The sequence below is a fragment of the Carcharhinus amblyrhynchos genome, chromosome 8 (genome assembly GCF_965287045.1).
Source record: "Carcharhinus amblyrhynchos chromosome 8, sCarAmb.v2.hapA, whole genome shotgun sequence".
Lineage (NCBI taxonomy): Eukaryota > Metazoa > Chordata > Chondrichthyes > Carcharhiniformes > Carcharhinidae > Carcharhinus > Carcharhinus amblyrhynchos.
Genome location: NC_137331.1, coordinates 17,130,776 through 17,148,746, shown reverse-complemented (window position 1 = coordinate 17,148,746; position 17,971 = coordinate 17,130,776). Strand labels below are relative to the sequence as shown.

The window sequence follows — 17,971 nt, the reverse complement described above, 5'->3', positions numbered from 1 at the left end:
TTCATCACCCACTAAACCCTTAACCTTGCCCCCTTTCCCCTTTGTAGCTGTGAGATAAAGAAACATTCCCCAGACATGAGTTCAGGAGTCAATGCACAGCCAGCAGACAGATATGAGTCAGACATAAGCAGAACCTAGGCAGCATTACAGTTTTCCTCACAGGGTGTCTCAGCACCCTCCGACCTTCACTCTGACTGATGACTCATGCACACAGTCAACCCAGGCCCACCACTCTTGTGAGATGTCAATGAGACCACTGGGGGGAGAGGGGGGGATGGATCCAGGGTTTGGGGAGTGGGGATCAGTTGGTGAAGCTTTAGGAGATGTGGATGGTGGAGTGCTGTGAAGTTGCCACACACCACACTCGCAGCACCAGAGACCTGGGTTCAATTCCTGGCTTAGCTCACTGTCTGTGCACAGTCTGCACATATTCTCTGTGTCTGCGTGGCTTTCCTCTGGTTTCATCCCACAAGTCCTAAAGATATGCTGGTTAAGTGCATTGGCTATGCTAAATTCTCCCTCCGTCAACCCAAACAGGCATCAGAGTGTGGAGACTAGGAGATTTTCACAGTAACCTTGTTGTGGTGTTAGTGTAAGTTAATTTATGACAAAATAAATAAACTTTAATACCAAACCTCCTAATATGCAAACATAGAGGGCGTATGAGGTAATCTCCAGTTCTCCTGGCTTGTCACATCTTGACCACCCCCATCCTCTGGGTTCTCCTTGAGCTCATCCTCTACTCCATCTTGGTCCACCCCCTCCTCTGAGGAAGTGGCATGTACTTCCTCCTCCACCTCCAGAATGTCACCTTGCTGCTGCACCTGGTTATAATGTGGGACACCTTCTGGGGACTGTACTGAAAGGTAGTACCAGAGCAGTCCAGACAGTGGAATTGTATTTTCAGCACTTGCTTCCTGGGAACCTTGCACACATGCATAAAGTTGAAGTGGTTGTCACACATGCATCGGACGTTCGTGGAGTGAGACCCTTTTCAGTTGATGAAGGACACACCCTGATGCCACAGTATTCTCAAGTTGATATGCGTGCCGTCGATGGTCCCCTGGACCTATGTCATCCTGGCAATGGAAGCGAATCCTGCAGCCTGGGAATTTTGGTGGACCTGGTCAAGTTTGAAGTGGATGTACTCAAGAGGCCTGGGCGTACAGGGCATCTATCACCTCTTGGATGCGGTCTGAGTATTGAGAGATGCTACAAAGTCCCTGTTTGAGCCCTGACCAAATTGCCAAAAGCTTCAGTTGTAGAGTGAAAAATGACCCCATGACTAACGTTGACCAGTTTGCAGTATCCCTTTTGAACTCCAGTGCATTACATGATGAGATAGACAAAGGAGACGAGAATCAAGGGAAGGCCCAACACAACTACGTTGAACACTTTATCAAGGGAAAACACTATCCAATCTCTTCACAGGACTCTTCAGCAGTCTTAAATCTACACTAGTTATCTTCTAACACGTGCTTCTTAGGATTCACTACATCCTATCATTATATTTGAATTGTTTGTCTGAAACAACTGATGATACCCATTCAGTCAGGCAGGTCTTTGAGTCGTTGGCTGATGTTTCAGTGTCTGTAGTGTTGGTTTTGTATTTCTCACCAGGGCTGGTTCTGGTCTTCAGTTTGTCTCACTGGGGTAGTCTCCTGGGAATGATCCATCTGATGATGCTCACCATGAGGGACAAGGAGCTGGTGATGCTGCTCAGGTGCTGGTCGAAGGTGCTCTCTGGAGATACCATTGAAGAAAAATGCCAAAAAGGCAGAGAGAGCGAGCTCAGTCTCCAGGTTGTTCTCTTCATGTCCTTTGCCAATCTTTTTTGCCTGTGTGTAATCCTTATCATATTATGCCTCTGGCCTCCTTCTGGGCTGGGTGCCACCAAGTCTGCATAGTATTTTTTTGTAAGAAGTCTCACAACACCAGGTTAAAGTCCAACAAGTTTATTTGATAGTAAACCCACTAGCTTTCAGGGTTTGCCTCTTCGTCAGGTGTATTTTTTTTGAACAAAGTAGGTTCACTGGATGTGTAAACAACAATTTATTCTGAAACAATGTGAGTATTAGCATTTGGCCAATCAATTACAGGCCTCTCTGTTTTCGATGGGAAGTTAAATGTCCAATGCCTGACTGCCTTTCACCCACATTCGGAGCCCTGATCCCCAGGCCATTGGGAGCCAAAGTCTGGGAGATTCTGTTCAACTCTGGTGAGCCTGAAAATTTAATAGTGGCTGTGAGAACGGCACCATTCAAGAACGGGTATCGGGCCTGAGTGGGATTGTGGTCGGTACAGACTTGATGAGCCAAATAGCCTCCTCCTGCACTGAAGAGATTCTATGATTCTGTGAACTCTGTTGACGGGGCAACACGGTGGCTCAGTGGTTAGCACAGCTGCCTCACAGCACCAGGGACCCAGTTCTGGCTGCAGTCACTGCCTGTGTGGAGTTTGCACTTTCTCCCTCTGTCTGCGTGGGTTTCCTCCAAGTTTTCTCCTATTATCCAAAAATATGTGCGTTAGGTGGATTGGCCATTAGTGGACAGGCTAAATTGAACATAGTATCAAGGGAATGAGCAGGGTAGATGTGTGGGGTTACAGGAATAGGGCCTTGGTGGGATTGTGTTGGTACAGACACAATAGGTTGAATGGCCTTCTGCATTGTAGGGATTCTATGATTCTAACCTATCAAGCAAGCCACAGAGTTCTGTCAGAATCAAAATTTGAAAAAAAAGGTCATTGAAAAGAAGCTGAGTTGATGCAGAGCTCAGATGTGCAATTGAGGAACATCTTGAGAATTAATAAAGCATGAACTGCTTTGTAAACAAACAATTTCAATAGGTCTTATGAAGTAGAGAACAGCTGGCTAATCCGCAGAAGCTTGTAAAAGTTAGCAGGGCATGAAATTGAATGTAAACAACCACCTTGGGCAGATCACAGAGGCTTGTAAAAGTTCAAACTTGCAATCAACAGGTCCAGGTGGCAGGAGACGAAGAGGGTTGTCTCCAACTGACTCTTGCTCCTCGACTGCAACTATATTTGCGGCTGGGAGTCACTGGTGAGGGAGCACGTCGTGTCCACGGGCATTATCGAGGCTTTCAATGCTCATTGGGCACCACAGTGCCAGAAAGTGTGTTATTGACCCTTTAATCAGTTTTTGATTTGTGTTTTAAGTTTTATTTGTGCTTTTTTTTTGTTTTGGGCAGTTTCCTTTAAGGGACTGCCCCTCTTGCTTTGTCCTTCAATTTATTTAATTTGTTCACAAAAAGAATGACTTGGAAAAGTTGATGGGTTGTGAAATTGAATTTGAACAAACAGTTATTAAGGATTTAATGCGGGGAAGCTAGAGTGAAGTCACGTACAGCCTATTGAAACTTCAAGGGTGTGAAATGCTTCTCCAAATGACAAGCTGCAAAATGGCACTGGTCTGTGAGAGCATTTTAGGATAATCAGGCTGTAGCTGTATTAAACCTTAAAGAAAGCAGGCTTCAAGGCTGCATAGACCCACTGCAGCCCACTTCCCAAGGGGGAGACCCCCGATCTGGCCCCCTCCAGCCTAGTCTGAGCTCCCTAACTCCCAACTTCCTTAAATTTCTGCACTAATGGCATCTGAATGCCTTTCTGGGCATTTTCGGAAGGTCTTGGGTATGCGGGTGGGGGGCACGCCTCCGGAGGCAGGGAGTTGGGGGGCTGTTGAGCAGGGATTGGTTGTTCAGGTATGGCCCCGGTATTGGCTTGAGATGAATGGCAAAACCCTATGTGGTTTCTTGAAGGGGGTGTATGGGGGGCAGCCACCAGGTCAGCACAAGGGGTAAAGATGGTATTCTTGGGTGACGTCCAGGGTGAGGTAGCTAAATGGATACAAAACTGGCTTGATGACAGAAGCTAGAATATGGTTGTAGAAGGTTGTTTTTCAAACTGGTGGCCTGTGACCAGCGGTGTGCCTCAGGGATCACTGCTGGGTCCACTGTTATTTGTCATTTATATTAATGGTTTGGATGAGAGAATAGGAGGCATTGTCAGTAAGATGCACTAAGACATTGGTAAGGCCACACTTGGAATACTGTGTACGGTTCTGGTCATGCTGTTATAGAAAGGATATTATTAAACTAGAAAGAGTGCAGAAAAGCTTTACTAGGATGCTACCGGGACTTGATGGATTGAGTTATAAGGAGAGGCTGGATAGACTGGGACTTTTTTCTGTGGCGTGTAGAAGGCTGAGGGGTTATCTTATAGAGGGGGCATAGATCAGCTAGATAGTCAATATCTTTTCTCAAAGGTAGGGGAGTCTAAATCTAGAGGGTATATGTTTAGGATAGACACAAAAGGGTCCAGAGTGGCAATTTTTCAACACAGTGTGGTGAGCACCTGGAACAAGCTGCCAGAGGCTGTAGTAGAGGCGGGTACAATTTTGTCTTTTAAAAAGCATTAGGCAGTTACATGGGCAAGATGGGTACAGAGGGATATGGGCCAAATGCGGGCAATTGATCCTAGCTTAGGGGTTAAAAAAAAGGGCGGCATGGACCGCAGGCCAAAGGGCCTGTTTTCATGCTGTAAACCTCAATGACTCTACTACATAGTGTTTAAAACAAAAGAACTGTACAACACTCACTAAATGCTATCTAGCCAAACATTCAGAATTAACCTAAGTTAAACATGAATTAACGGTAAAACTGTGGTTGAATATAAATGATAAATTGCACGTTAAATGGCAGAAACAACTGAGGATCTTATGAATTGGCTCAGCAGACTACTCAGATTTTCGTGATCACACTCAATCACAAAGTCTTACAATAAAACAGCTTGAACCTTTAAAACCTTTCTGGATTGATTCTTCCACCACAACCACTTGTTGTCAATAACAAGGAGAGGACTGAAACCATTGTCTCTCTTTGAGAGAATTCTGCAATAACTCAAGTATACAAATTTGGCTATAAGTTCACGTGACAACATTATAATTATTCATTTTCCCTTGATTGCTTTGATTAAACCTTCCTCCACAATATTTTCAGGTAGTGCGTTCGTAACTATTCACAGTTGCAGCGTTTGCTTCCTTTGCTAATGATTTTAAATCTCTGCCTTCTCATTCTGAAGCCTTTACATCAGAAATAGGAGCAGGAGTAGGCCATCTCGCCCCTCAAGCCTGTCCCGCCATCCAAAAAGATTATAGCTGATCTGAAGTGGATCAGTTCCACTTACCCGCCTGCTCCCCATAATCCTTATCGATCAGAAATCTATCTACCCGTGACTTAAACATATTCAACAAGGTAGCCTCCACCACTTCAATGGGCAGAGAATTCCAGAGATTCACTACCCTCTGAGAGAAGAAGTTCCTCCTCAACTCTGTTCTAAACGGCACCCCCCCCCCTCTCTTTCTTTTGGGCTGTCCCCTCTAGTTCTGGTTTCCTTTCGAAATGGAAAGAATCTCTCTACCTCTACCCTATCTAGCCCCTTCATTATCTTGTACGTCTCTATAAGATCCCCTTCAGCCTTCTAAACTCCAACGAGTACTAGAACATAGAACATAGAACATTACAGCGCAGAACAGGCCCTTCGGCCCACGATGTTGCGCCGACCAGTTTTTTTTAAAAAAAACACTGACCCACTAATCTAAACCAATCCCTTTTCGTCCATAAACCTATCCACAGATCTCTTAAATGCCCCCAAACTAGGCGCATTTACAACCGCAGCAGGCAGGGCATTCCAATCCCTCACCACCCTCTGGGTAAAGAACCTACCCCTGACATCCGTCCTATAACTACCCCCCCTTAATTTAAAGCCATGCCCCCTCGTGCTAGCTTTCTCCATCCGAGGAAAAAGGCTATCACTATCCACCCTATCTAAACCTCTAATCATCTTATATGTTTCAATAAGATCCCCTCTTAGCCTCCTTCTTTCCAGCGAAAACAACCCCAAATTCCTCAGTCTCTCCTCATAGGACCTCCCCTCCATACCAGGCAACATCCTGGTAAACCTCCTCTGCACCCTCTCCAAAGCCTCCACGTCCTTCCTGTAGTGTGGGGACCAGAACTGCACACAGTACTCCAAGTGCGGCCGCACCAGAGTTGTGTACAGTTGCAACATGACGCTGCGACTCCTAAATTCAATCCCCCTACCAATAAACGCCAAGACACCGTATGCCTTCTTAACAACCTTATCTACTTGATTCCCAACTTTCAGGGATCTATGTACACATACACCTAGATCCCTCTGCTCCTCCACACTATTCAAAGTCCTCCCGTTAGCCCTATACTCAACACATCTGTTACTCCTACCAAAATGAATTGTTCCTGGCCCAATCTACTCAATCTCTCCTCATAAGCTAACCCCCTCATCTCCGGTATCAACCTGGTGAACCTTCTCTGCACTCCCTCCAGGGCCAATATATCCTTACACAAATAAGGGGACCAAAATTGCACACAGTACTCCAGTTGCGGCCTCACCAGTGCCTTGTACAGTTTTCATCATTCAGAACAATTTCTACTCTGTCAGACCCCCTTTTTATTTTGAATATCTATCAAATCTTCTCTCAGTCTTATTTCCTCCAATCTTTATAACCAACGTTCCTCATCCCTGAAACCATTATAAAGTAAAATGTATTTATTAGTTACAAGTAAGGCTTACATTAACTCTGCAATGTAAAGTGCCCCTGTACGCCACAGTTTGGGTCAATGCACCTCACCAGCATGTCTTGCAGAATGTGGGAAGAAACCAGAGCACCTAGAGGAAACCCACACAGACACGGGGGGGAGCGTGCAAACTCCACACAGACAGTGGCCCAAGCCGGGAATCAAAGCCAGGTCCCCGATGCTGTGAAGCAGCAGTGCTAACCACTGTGCTACCGTGCCTCCCCATTATTATAAACATCATCTGCAATCTCTCTAATTCTTCCTAAAATGTAGCCCCCAGAGCTCTACAGAGTACTTCAGCTGAGGTCTCACTAATGTATGTTATGGGGAGGATGCAAGGAGGCTTAGATAATTTGAGTAAATTGGAAAACACATGGCAGATGCAGTACAATGTGCCTAAATGTGAAGTTGTATACTCCATTGTGAAAAACAGAAAGGCAGATATATCATTATTTAAATGATATATTGAGAAATGTAGATGTACTTTACCAGGATGTTGCCTGGCATGGAAGGACTGAGTTACGAGGAAAGGTTGGAAAAACTGGGGCTCTTCGCCTTAGAAAGACGGAGATTAAGGGGGGATCTGATAGAGGTGTATAAAATAATGAAGGGAATAGATATTGTCAATAGTGGTAGGCTTTTCCCTAGATTGGGGACAACTATCACGAGAGGTCATGATCTAAGGGTGAGGGGGGAGAAGTATAATTTGGATACTAGAGGAAGGTTTTTCACGCAGAGGGTCGTGGGGGTATGGAACGTGCTACCAAGTAAGGTGGTGGAGGCAGGCACGTTGGACTTGTTTAAGGTTTACTTAGACACATGAGCGAAACGGGGATGGAGGGTTATAGTAGACGGTATTAAAAAGGGCCAGAGCCTCGGGACGACACTGGAAATGTAATATTACATGTTAATGTTTTCTCTCTTTGAATCCATAGGTGTCAGTCCACCTTGTTGTCAAATGAGGGGCATGCACACGGTGGGTTGTGCATGGGCTGCTCTTGGAGGTTTCGAGAGTGGCCTAGTACTTCGTGCCGTTGTGTGTGCTTAATCCTGGACCAGCAGACGGGCACCACAACAGCTCAGTGACTATCACTGCTAGCTGTGCAGATACGTGGATTTGGGCCTGTGTCTGTAGGAGTTTGCACATTCTCCCTGTGGTTGCGTGGGTTTCCTCCGGGTGCTCCGGTTTCCTCCCACACCCCAAAAATGTGCTCTTAGGCTGATTGGTGTACCAAATTGACCCTACACTATTCTCCCCTGAATCTGGCTATATTAGGGGTACCATCCACATACACACAGGGCAGGGTAGGTATAGGAAAATGCTTTGTTGGAATGGCGGCGCGGGCTCGATTTATAGTTATTTGGAGAGTAATGAGTTGATTGGAGATAGTCAGCATGGTTTTGTGGCGGGTAGGTCGTGCCTTACTAACCTTATTGAGTTTTTTGAGAAAGTGACCAAAGAGGTGGATGGGGGTAAGGCAGTGGACGTGGTGTATATGGATTTTAGTAAGGCGTTTGATAAGGTTCACCATGGTAGGCTTCTGCACAAAATGCAGATGTATGGGATTGGGGGTGATCTAGGGAACTGGATTAGGAATTGGCTAGCGGATAGGAGACAGAGGGTAGTGGTTGACGGTAAATATTCATCATGGAGTTCGGTTACAAGTGGTGTGCCTCAGGGATCTGTGTTGGGGCCACTGCTGTTTGTGATTTTTATTAATGATCTGGATGAGGGTATAGTTGGGTGGATCAGTAAATTTGCTGATGACACCAAAGTCGGAGGTGTGGTAGATAGTGAGGAAGGGTGTCATAGTTTGCAGGAAGACTTAGACAGGTTGCAGAGCTGGGCCGAGAGGTGGCGGATGGAGTTTAATGCAGAGAAATGTGAGGTAATTCACTTTGGTAGGAATAACAGATGTGTTGAGTATAGGGCTAACGGGAAGACTTTGAATAGTGTGGAGGAGCAGAGGGATCTAGGTGTATGTGTACATAGATCCCTGAAAGTTGGGAATCAAGTAGATAAGGTTGTTAAGAAGGCATACGGTGTCTTGGCGTTTATTGGTAGGGGGATTGAATTTAGGAGTCGTAGCGTTATGTTGCAACTGTACACAACTCTGGTGCGGCCGCACTTGGAGTATTGTGTGCAGTTCTGGTCCCCACATTACAGGAAGGATGTGGAGGCTTTGGAGAGGGTGCAGAGGAGGTTTACCAGGATGTTGCCTGGTATGGAGGGGAGATCCTATGAGGAGAGGCTGAGGGATTTGGGGTTGTTTTCGCTGGAAAGAAGGCGGCTAAGAGGGGATCTTATTGAAACATAGAAGATGATTAGAGGTTTAGATAGGGTGGATAGTGATAGCCTTTTTCCTCTGATGGAAAAATCTAGCACGAGGGGGCATGGCTTTAAACTAAGGGGGGGTAGTTATAGGACAGATGTCAGGGGTAGGTTCTTTACCCAGAGGGTGGTGAGGGATTGGAATGCCCTGCCTGCTGCAGTTGTAAATGCGCCTAGTTTGGGGGCGTTTAAGAGGTCTGTGGACAGGTTTATGGATGAAAAGGGATTGGTTTAGGTTAGTGGGTCATTGTTGTTTTTTTTTTAACTGGTCGGCGCAACATCGTGGGCCGAAGGGCCTGTTCTGCGCTGTAATGTTCTATGTTCTATGATCATATTGAATGACAGAGCAGGCTAGAAAGGCTGTTATCTGACTCTAAATGTAAACCTCTTCCCAGTCACTTATCTTAGTATGACTGCAGTAGGGAATGGGTTAATAAACTTTGTAATACTTGGAGAATAGTAAAAAGTATTATAAGACTTGTATCTGACTTGTTTTCATGTATCCCAGACAGATGTAAGATTTGTTTTCGTGTACCCCAGACAGGGAGATTACAGCTACCCTTGCTGTTGTACACAGGTTTATGATAGTCCATTCAAAAATGTAGCTGATCCAGCTCATATCTGCCTAACGTAGTGAAGCTTGCACACCATAAATATATTCATACAAAATTGTTATGTACTGCTTATGTGTCATGTGATGGATAGGATAGAGGTGGAGAGACTCTTCCCGCTCAAAAAAGACAGTAGGACTAGGGGGCACAGCCTCAAGATAAAGGGGGGGGCGGTTTAGAACAGAGTTGAGGAGGAACTTCTTCACTCAAAGGGTGGTGAATCTCTGGAATTCTCTGCCCGTTGAAGTGGTGGAGGCTGCCTCGCTAAATATTTTTAAGACGCGGGTTGATGGGTTTTTGATAAGAGAGGGGATTAAGGGTTATGGGGAGAGGGCGGGAAAGTGGAACTGAGCCACGACAGATCAGCTATGATCTTATTGAATGGCGGGGCAGGCTCGAAGGGCTAGATGGCCTACTCCTGCTCCTATTTCTTATGTTCTTATGTTCTCATGTTTTTATATGCTATACAACTTATGAACATAAAATTGTTTTGTTGGCCTGTATGTTAGCTAAGGGCTAATCACACCACTGACAATTGTGGCCTTGAGATAACTATGAAGAAACGCTGAGGCAGCCATATTCCCACAATGAAGGACAAGCCATAGCCTGGGAACCTGCTGAGAATGAGAAGATGCGTGTGAGACTGGGGGGGTATAAATACGTACTCTTAAGTTGTGTTCGGAGAGAAGCCTGGGGAGCCGCTGTTAGGTACCAGGTGTATCTTCCAAAAGCTTTTGAATAAACTTGCTGTACTTTGACTCACAATTGGTCTCAGAGGTATCTTTTACCTACAACAATGACAAACCCAGAGACAGGAGTTGACTCAAATTCACTTAAAATGTTTCTCTTCATTAATACTTTAGGTACCAATATACTCATATGAACTCAACAGATGCAACACCTTAACTCAATTAACTTTATCGCTCTGACATGAACTATAAACTTTAACTAGAAACAGATATTACCCGGGTTTGAATGAACTGGCCAGGCTTCTCTCCAGTATAGATCTTCTCTCGTGGTTTTTTGTCTTCTGTGAAAATATTCTCTAAGGCATTGTTACGATAGTAGGTCTCGACTTGTCGCTGGAGGCAAAAGACTCAAATGTCGATCTTTATCCTAAACTTCTCACATTCCTCCATAAAGTTCTCTGACACTCAGCCAATGATATCACTAGAAACCGGTCACAATGTTCAGTTATAGCCAATAGAGTTAGTTGTAATCAACTCCCAAATGTTTAGACCAAACTGCATGTAGGTCATGTAGCGTTAACAAATATAGCTACGGTGGGCAACTTCATTGCCAGTAAGTCAAGCAAAGTCCAAACAATAACCCTTATTTGTTCAGCATAGAAGGCATCAGGTAGGTCATGTCTCCCAGAACAGGTCATGACTCACTGCAGCTGTCTAGCTTGCCTCTGTGTTTACTTATGCATTGACCAATGTTGTTGCTTGATTCCCATTATAACCATTTCCCTCACAGTTAATAATACTAATGTAGGTAGTCAAATTTGTAATAAAACTCTGTTGTTCCAATTCCAAGAAGTCAAAGGAGACGTCAGTTTTGGAATGTGCGTGGCCTAGAATTGACTGGGTAGGTTATAGTGTTCTGTTAGTGGATGCAGAATGTTAGGAAGAGGTCTTGGGGATATTTTCCTCGAACTTTTAACTCTGGTAAGAGCTGAAATGCCGAATGCTGTGCAATTCATAGAGTGAATTGCATAGGACCTATGGAAGAATTGTGGCTAATTGGTTTAAACCACATTTCACAATCTAAACTTTTGGTTTTCAGTGTCAAAAATTAAGTTGAAGTTTTTCTGTATTTGAATTGTTTCCAATCTGTTTCCTATGTTTTCATCAGGTCAACTAAAACGGGCTGCAAACCTACCCTGTGAGATCCAAATCTTCCATGAGAGAGACAAAACGTTGTGAAAATGTTCAGCACCAAAAGGTCGGTTGTCTAAATATTTTGAGTGTAAAAGCAAGAATACAGAAATGATTTAAAATGTTACTGTTACAACCAGGGAATTAGTCTAACAATGCTCAGTTTCATTTGTTTTGCATTTCACTGACTGGAATTTCTCAAGCATACTCACTTTAATTGGTAATTTCCGTACACCGCTGATAGTTTGTAATAATAAATTTGGCTCTTGAGAGAAAACGTTGAAAATGTTAACAATCTATTATATAGCATTTTGAACATAGAGAAGTAACTTTCCTGTGAATTGTTAACCAGTGGGTCAGGCAATGAATGTGACATTTGAACGTGCAGTAATCTATTAGTTCACTTGGGATGATGGCAAGGATTTTCCCTGACATTGGCAAAGGCTGATGTTGGACAGGAAAAGCAACGTCAAGGCCGATGGTAATGGCAGTTTTTTCCACCATATAGTGCGGCAGTTTGAGAAAAAAATGTGAAAGTCACGATTTTCGCAGCATATCACTGGCAGGGTGGCCTCTGATTCACCATTCGACACTCGATGATCTAGGGCACCATTTTTAAAGGCTGTCTCAGTGCTCAGCAAGCAAACCAGTTTATCTATGTACACCCCCCTGCCCCATCCAAAATCCCCTTGGCACTAACCTGGCACTCCCATCACTGCCCAGGCACTATCTTAGCATCAAGCTGGCAGTGCTTGATGCTGGAGTAGTGCCTGGCAGTGCCAGCCTGATACTAAGGCATTACCCAGGCATTAACTGGGCATGATCCTCTCTCCACTGAGTGCTGCACTCAACCTGAGCCTTTAAGGGAGTACTGTTCACCAGGTGCATGCCTTTGGAGACCAATCACTCTTCACATTTTTGTGCCATCAGATTGCGGTGAATGGATTTTTGATATGGGGGGATGATTCCAGCACATGAGCTTGATAATTTGTTAATTTATTAAGATGATGTTGCTGGTGTGGCTCATTACTGATAGAAGGAGGGGACAATTGTGTTACGGGTTTACGCTCATATAAAACGTGACTTTGCACTTCTGGGCTTTTAACGGTGATGTGATCATTAGTACTTGAACAACTAAAATATTCCTGATTACATAATTTTATATTCATGAATCTCACTTTTGCCATTTCTGGCATGTATGTTACCTTTGTTCTTATTTTTGGTAGTTGTCATTCTGAATAAATAGCCGTGTCCTGCAGAGATTCATTTATTAAACGTAGCTGCCATAATTTTTATGATGTATCACATGGATGTATTACAGCTAGTATGGCAATTGCTCTGATCAGGACTACAAGAAATTACAAAGGGTTGTGAATGTAGCCTAGTCCTCACGCAAACCGGCCTCCCAACCATTGACTCTGTCTGTACTTCCCACTGCCTCGGAAAACCAGCCAGCATTATCAAGGACCTGATGCACCCGAACATACTCTCTTCCACTCGCTGATGAAGGAGCAGTGCTTCAAAAGCTTGTGTTATCAAATAAAGCTATTGGACTTTAACCTGGTGTTGTTAGGCTTCTTACTGTGCCTACCTCAGTCCAATGCCGGCATCTCCACATCATACTCTCTTCTACCTTCTTCTGTCAGGACAAAGATACAAAAGTCTGAGAACATATACTAACCAACTCAAGAACAGCTTCTCTCCTGCTGCCGTCAGACTTTTGAATGAACCTACCATATATTAAGCTGATTTTTCTCTATACCCTATCTATAACTGCAACACTATATACTGCACCCTCTCCTTTCCTTCCCACCTATGTACTCTACATTTTGTCTGCACAGTGTACAAGAAACAATGTATCACAGTACTCGTGACAATAATAAATCAAATCAGATGAGGTTGAACTGGCATAGCTGATCCAATGTTGGATCTCTTCATCAATGTAGGCCTTTTGAGAGTGGTGACTATCAAGCTATGGGAAGTTTTCAATATATTCCAGAGATTTTCCCTCAACATAAATGGAATCATAGAACCATACAGCACAGGAGAGGCCCTTCAGCCCATTGAGTCCACACCAGCATGTTAAAAAATATCTGAACTCTCACCTGATCCCATCTGCCAGCACTTGGCTCATAGCCCTGAATGTTATGATGAGCCAAATGTTCATCCAGATACTTCTAAAAGGGTGTGAGGCAATTCACTTCTACCACCCTCCCAGGCAGCGCATTCCAGACCATCACCACCCTCTGGTAAAAAGGTTTTTCCTCACATCCCCTCTAACTTCCTGCCCTTCATGTTGAGCCTGTGTCCCCTTGTGACTGAGCCTTCAACTATATGGGAGGCGAAATATTTGCTGACCACATCAGAATTTTGTTTTGGCAACATTCAAGGAGAGGTCCAGTTTCTTGCATGCAGAATTGAAGGGATCGAGAGTGCAGTGTTTGCAAATCTGGCGCAGAGTGGGCAATGACATGACTACCATCTGCAAAATGTACATCATGTGTGTCTGTGGTGATTAGGTTAATTTTGGCACGGAAGCAACTGGGGTTAACAAGTTTTCCATTTACTGAAACTAGAGGGCAGTTGATCTTCGGTGAGGCAAATAGCCATTATCAGGCAGATCATAAATCAAATGGGGCTAAAACACAGCCATTCCTAATAAAAGCAAAATACTGCAGATGCTGGAATCTGAAACAAAAATAGAACATGTTGTAAAAGCTCAGCAGTTCTTATAGCATTTGTGGAGAGAGATTAGAGTCAACGTTTTGAGTCAGGATGACACTTCATCAGAGCTTTTTTTTTGTGAGTTGGTGCTGTTGAAGTGTGTGAATATGGAGGTGCATGGCACTAAGTGTGGATCTCAGGATGCGGTGAGAACAGCAATCCAAGGAATGTTGTCTGTCCTGGAGATAACCTGTAATCCTGGGTGGATTCAAAAGATGAGGGATGGAACTTTATTTGGAATTCACATGGGGTGAGTCAGATAAGGCAACAGTCACTGAGGAAAGAAATCTGGTTGTGAAAGTGAATTTGGGGAAACACCTCGTCGACACCAGGAGGGAAGTGGAAAGCAATGAAGGTGGATAAGGTGAAAGAGACAAATGGAAATTCTATTGGAGAGAAGAGCAGTTCTTCTTCAGGGAAAGCATTCTTGGAAGAGAAGTGGCAGTGAGCTAAACACTAAGATAATGGCAAAACACTGCAGATGCTGGAATCTGAAACAAAAGCAGAAAATGCTGGAAAAGCTCAGCAGGTCTAACAGCATCCATGGAGAGAGAACTAGCCAACATTTTGAGTCAGGATGACCTTCCCTCAGAGCTCTAGCTTGATCCTGGTCCATATTTTTAAGTTGTCTGTTTATATCTCCCAATCAAGAGAGGTGCAGTCAAATTGTTATGAAGCAATTGCAACAATGTCATTTTCTTCCTCCTGGCGTGACTGGCTGTGCAGAGTGAGCATTTAAATGCAGCACCCCCTTGGTAATTGTACAAAGCTGTGAGCCAGTTTGGGTGACCACTTGCCAGGAGACTCCATACCATGTGTTTCACATGGGGGTTCCTTCAGTGCAGTAAGTGTGGGATGATTAGGGGCGGCATGGTGGCATAGGGCTAAGAACTGCTGTCTCGCAGCTCCAGAGATCTGGGCTCGATTCCTGGCTTGGGTCATTATCCGTGTGGAGTTTGCACATTTGCCCTGTGTCTGCGTGAGTTTCCACTGGGTGCTCCAGTTTCCTCCCACTGTCCAAAGATGCGCGGGTTAGGTGCATTGGCCATGCTAAATTACCCCTTAGTGATCTGGGATAGTAGGTTAGAGCGATTAGTGGGGCTCAATATCTGGGGTTATGGGGATGGGGCCTGGGTGGGATTGTTGTTGGTGCAGACTTCGATAGACCAAATGGCTCCTTCTGCACTGCAGGGTTTTTATGATTGTGATTCTGACTGTGTTGGATAGACTAGTGTGGATCACTCCAGTGTTCTTGTTGTTATGACACTTGGGGCATATAGGCCATTCACGTCACAATCCCACTATAGCAGGATCAGAGAATTTGGCACCCAACTAAATCTCCATTCACTGCAGCAGGATGAGAAAATCCCGCTGGCATGAACGGCCATAACATTCCATCCTTAGTTTTATTGTTGGGAAAATTGAGGCCTTTGTATTCTTATATCTTTTGGCAGATAAGGCATAAGTGGGATTGTTGTCAGTTCAGGGTCAATGGGCTGAATGGCCTCCTCCTACACACTTGGGATTCTATGATTCTCTGATCCCCATTCGTCCTCATTCCCATGATAACCCCTGCAAAACTTAATGCTGACTCATGCCAACCACTCTCCCTACCCTTTACCTTTTTACAGCTTCCATCTCACCTTATCCAGTATCTACCATGGATAGGTCTCAGGAACCATAGTGATATGAAGTAAAATAAAATTCTGTTGCAGTCCATTGATTGTGGAAGCCTATTTTAGATGTGATTATGAATTCTATGGATTATATTCATTAATAACTCTTTGAGTACTTAATCTTAGATGAAAGAAAATCCTTCAAGAATGTATTATTTCTATATTCATTCGAAATACCTTATATTCATAGCCCCACATTAAAGCCAGTAATTACTTTACAACAACTTAGAGCTGGCAAATTGTGAACTTGCAGGCTGTCCGCTGTGGTAGTGATAGGTTAGGAAAGCAGTCATTGAACACCAATCATTATGTTAACAAAGAGTGAAATAGCAAGCCTATTTTCTTTTTAACTCAACTGCAGGCTGGAATGTTTTCAAAAATTTAAAGGGGCTGTGAATTTAAATAACTTGATAATTTGACAGTTCCATTAAGCTGATGCACTTTTTACACACATCCATGTATATTCTCAATAGTCCCAAAGGTCACTTCTCCTAAAGAGTTCCTTACCTTTATAAAAGACTACCATACCTGTCTAAATAGCTCCAACAGCTTTGGACCGGTTCCCCAAATGTCTAAAGCACACGTGTCATGTTTTGGAAATCCCTGTATCACAAATTGGATTCGCTTGATGACAACTGTGCTTTTACATGTGTTGCTTCTTCCATAAACCATCAACGTGCAAAGTACAACCTGCTTCCATTCTCTCCCCTCTCCTTCCCCACCACCCCGGTGAAAATGGTGGGTGCTGGTACAAGACTGCTGGAATCAGGGCTCCAACACCATTGTGGTTAAGGTCTAGAGCTGTTCAACTGATGCTAGCATCATCAAATTCCTCCCAACGAACTGCAGCTCTCAACAACATGCTGCCAAAGTGCACCTGCTTCACTTGTTTGAGATTCACTTCCAAATGATATCTCTGCAAACAGAATTACATCCATTGCAGATGCTTTGGAGTGGACTGAGAAAGATACTTTGAGGTGGTTTGTGGTCAGATCATACCAACACTTCCTCTCTCCAAAAATCAATGATTGAAATGCTCAACAAGCAAAGAAAATAACAAGGCATTTTTTTCTTGATGTGTGCATAGCATAGTTCCATTTTTGTTAATGCTCTGGTCGCAGATGCAATTGGTTGTCCTTGCTGCATGGGGATTGCTGCAAGTCCTTTATCACTGACTTCGCGTTGTGGTGACTTTGTCACTGATGTCATTTTATCTCAGCACTGGTCACTATTTGTTCCATGTGAATGAAATCTGCTTCTTATTTTGTGTTCCAATACATTGAACATCCTTTTCAGTGAGTTTGGATGGTGGTTCACACTGACAACAAATTGGGCATGAAATTGATTCACATATTCAATGCATCGTTGCAATGCAACTGCCTTCATATCTGTTGGTTGCTGTTTCACTCTTGTAAGTTACTGCTTATCAAGATCAGAGTCAAGTTCTTTAGCTGTCAGCAGATCTTTAGCTGAGTTTTTTTCTTGTTCAGCTTTAGATCTGTCTGGTGAATTATTTCTAGCAGCCTCATTAGTTTCTGATCCTGGTCTGTGGTGATGTCTTCCATCATGTCTCCGCAACTATAGACTAGGAAATTGTCCATGATCATTCCCAATCCTGGAACAGCATTGACTTTCTGCACTGACACCCTTCTAGAGCATTAGATGTGCCAAAAAGCATGTACAACCACACGTACTTTCCAGATGGTATTCAAAACATAATCAGAAAACTGCTGCTTTCATCCAACATCATTTGCCAGTATCCATCCTTCATGTTTAAGGTAGTAAAGACTTTTGTTATGGCAGAATTTCTTCACAGTTTGGTGTGCAATAATGAGATTTCTTCAGTTTTGTTGAGATCTTTTGGATCTTTGTACATTCTCAGCTTTCCTGAATTCTTCACTGCTAATCCAGTCTGCAGAAGTTTTTGCTTCCTTGATTTCCTCCCTTTTCCATTCTTTTGCCTTGACTTTCAGGCTGGACTTGAGGGCAGCTGGAGCTCTCCTCTGAAGGTGCTGTGAAACTTGTGTTGTTGCGCATCACACCATTGTTTATTTTCATTTCCCATTAACCTGATGTTCTCCTCCTGCAGCCATGAATGGAAATGGTTGAGAGC

At 43.9% G+C, this 17,971-nt stretch overlaps 1 protein-coding gene across 4 annotated transcripts in view; it reads left to right on the top strand.

The window, feature by feature from the left end:
* The window catches only part of oxr1a (oxidation resistance 1a), a 588,813-nt gene that overhangs the window by 94,972 nt on the left and 475,870 nt on the right, over positions 1-17,971 (top strand). For all 4 annotated transcript variants that reach the window (XM_080193724.1, XM_080193727.1, XM_080193723.1 and 1 more), the window contains one exon: positions 11,436-11,525. In XM_080193724.1, the coding sequence (XP_080049850.1) occupies positions 11,509-11,525 (17 nt within the window). In that variant the 5' untranslated portion in view covers positions 11,436-11,508. The remainder of the gene's footprint in view (positions 1-11,435; positions 11,526-17,971) is intronic.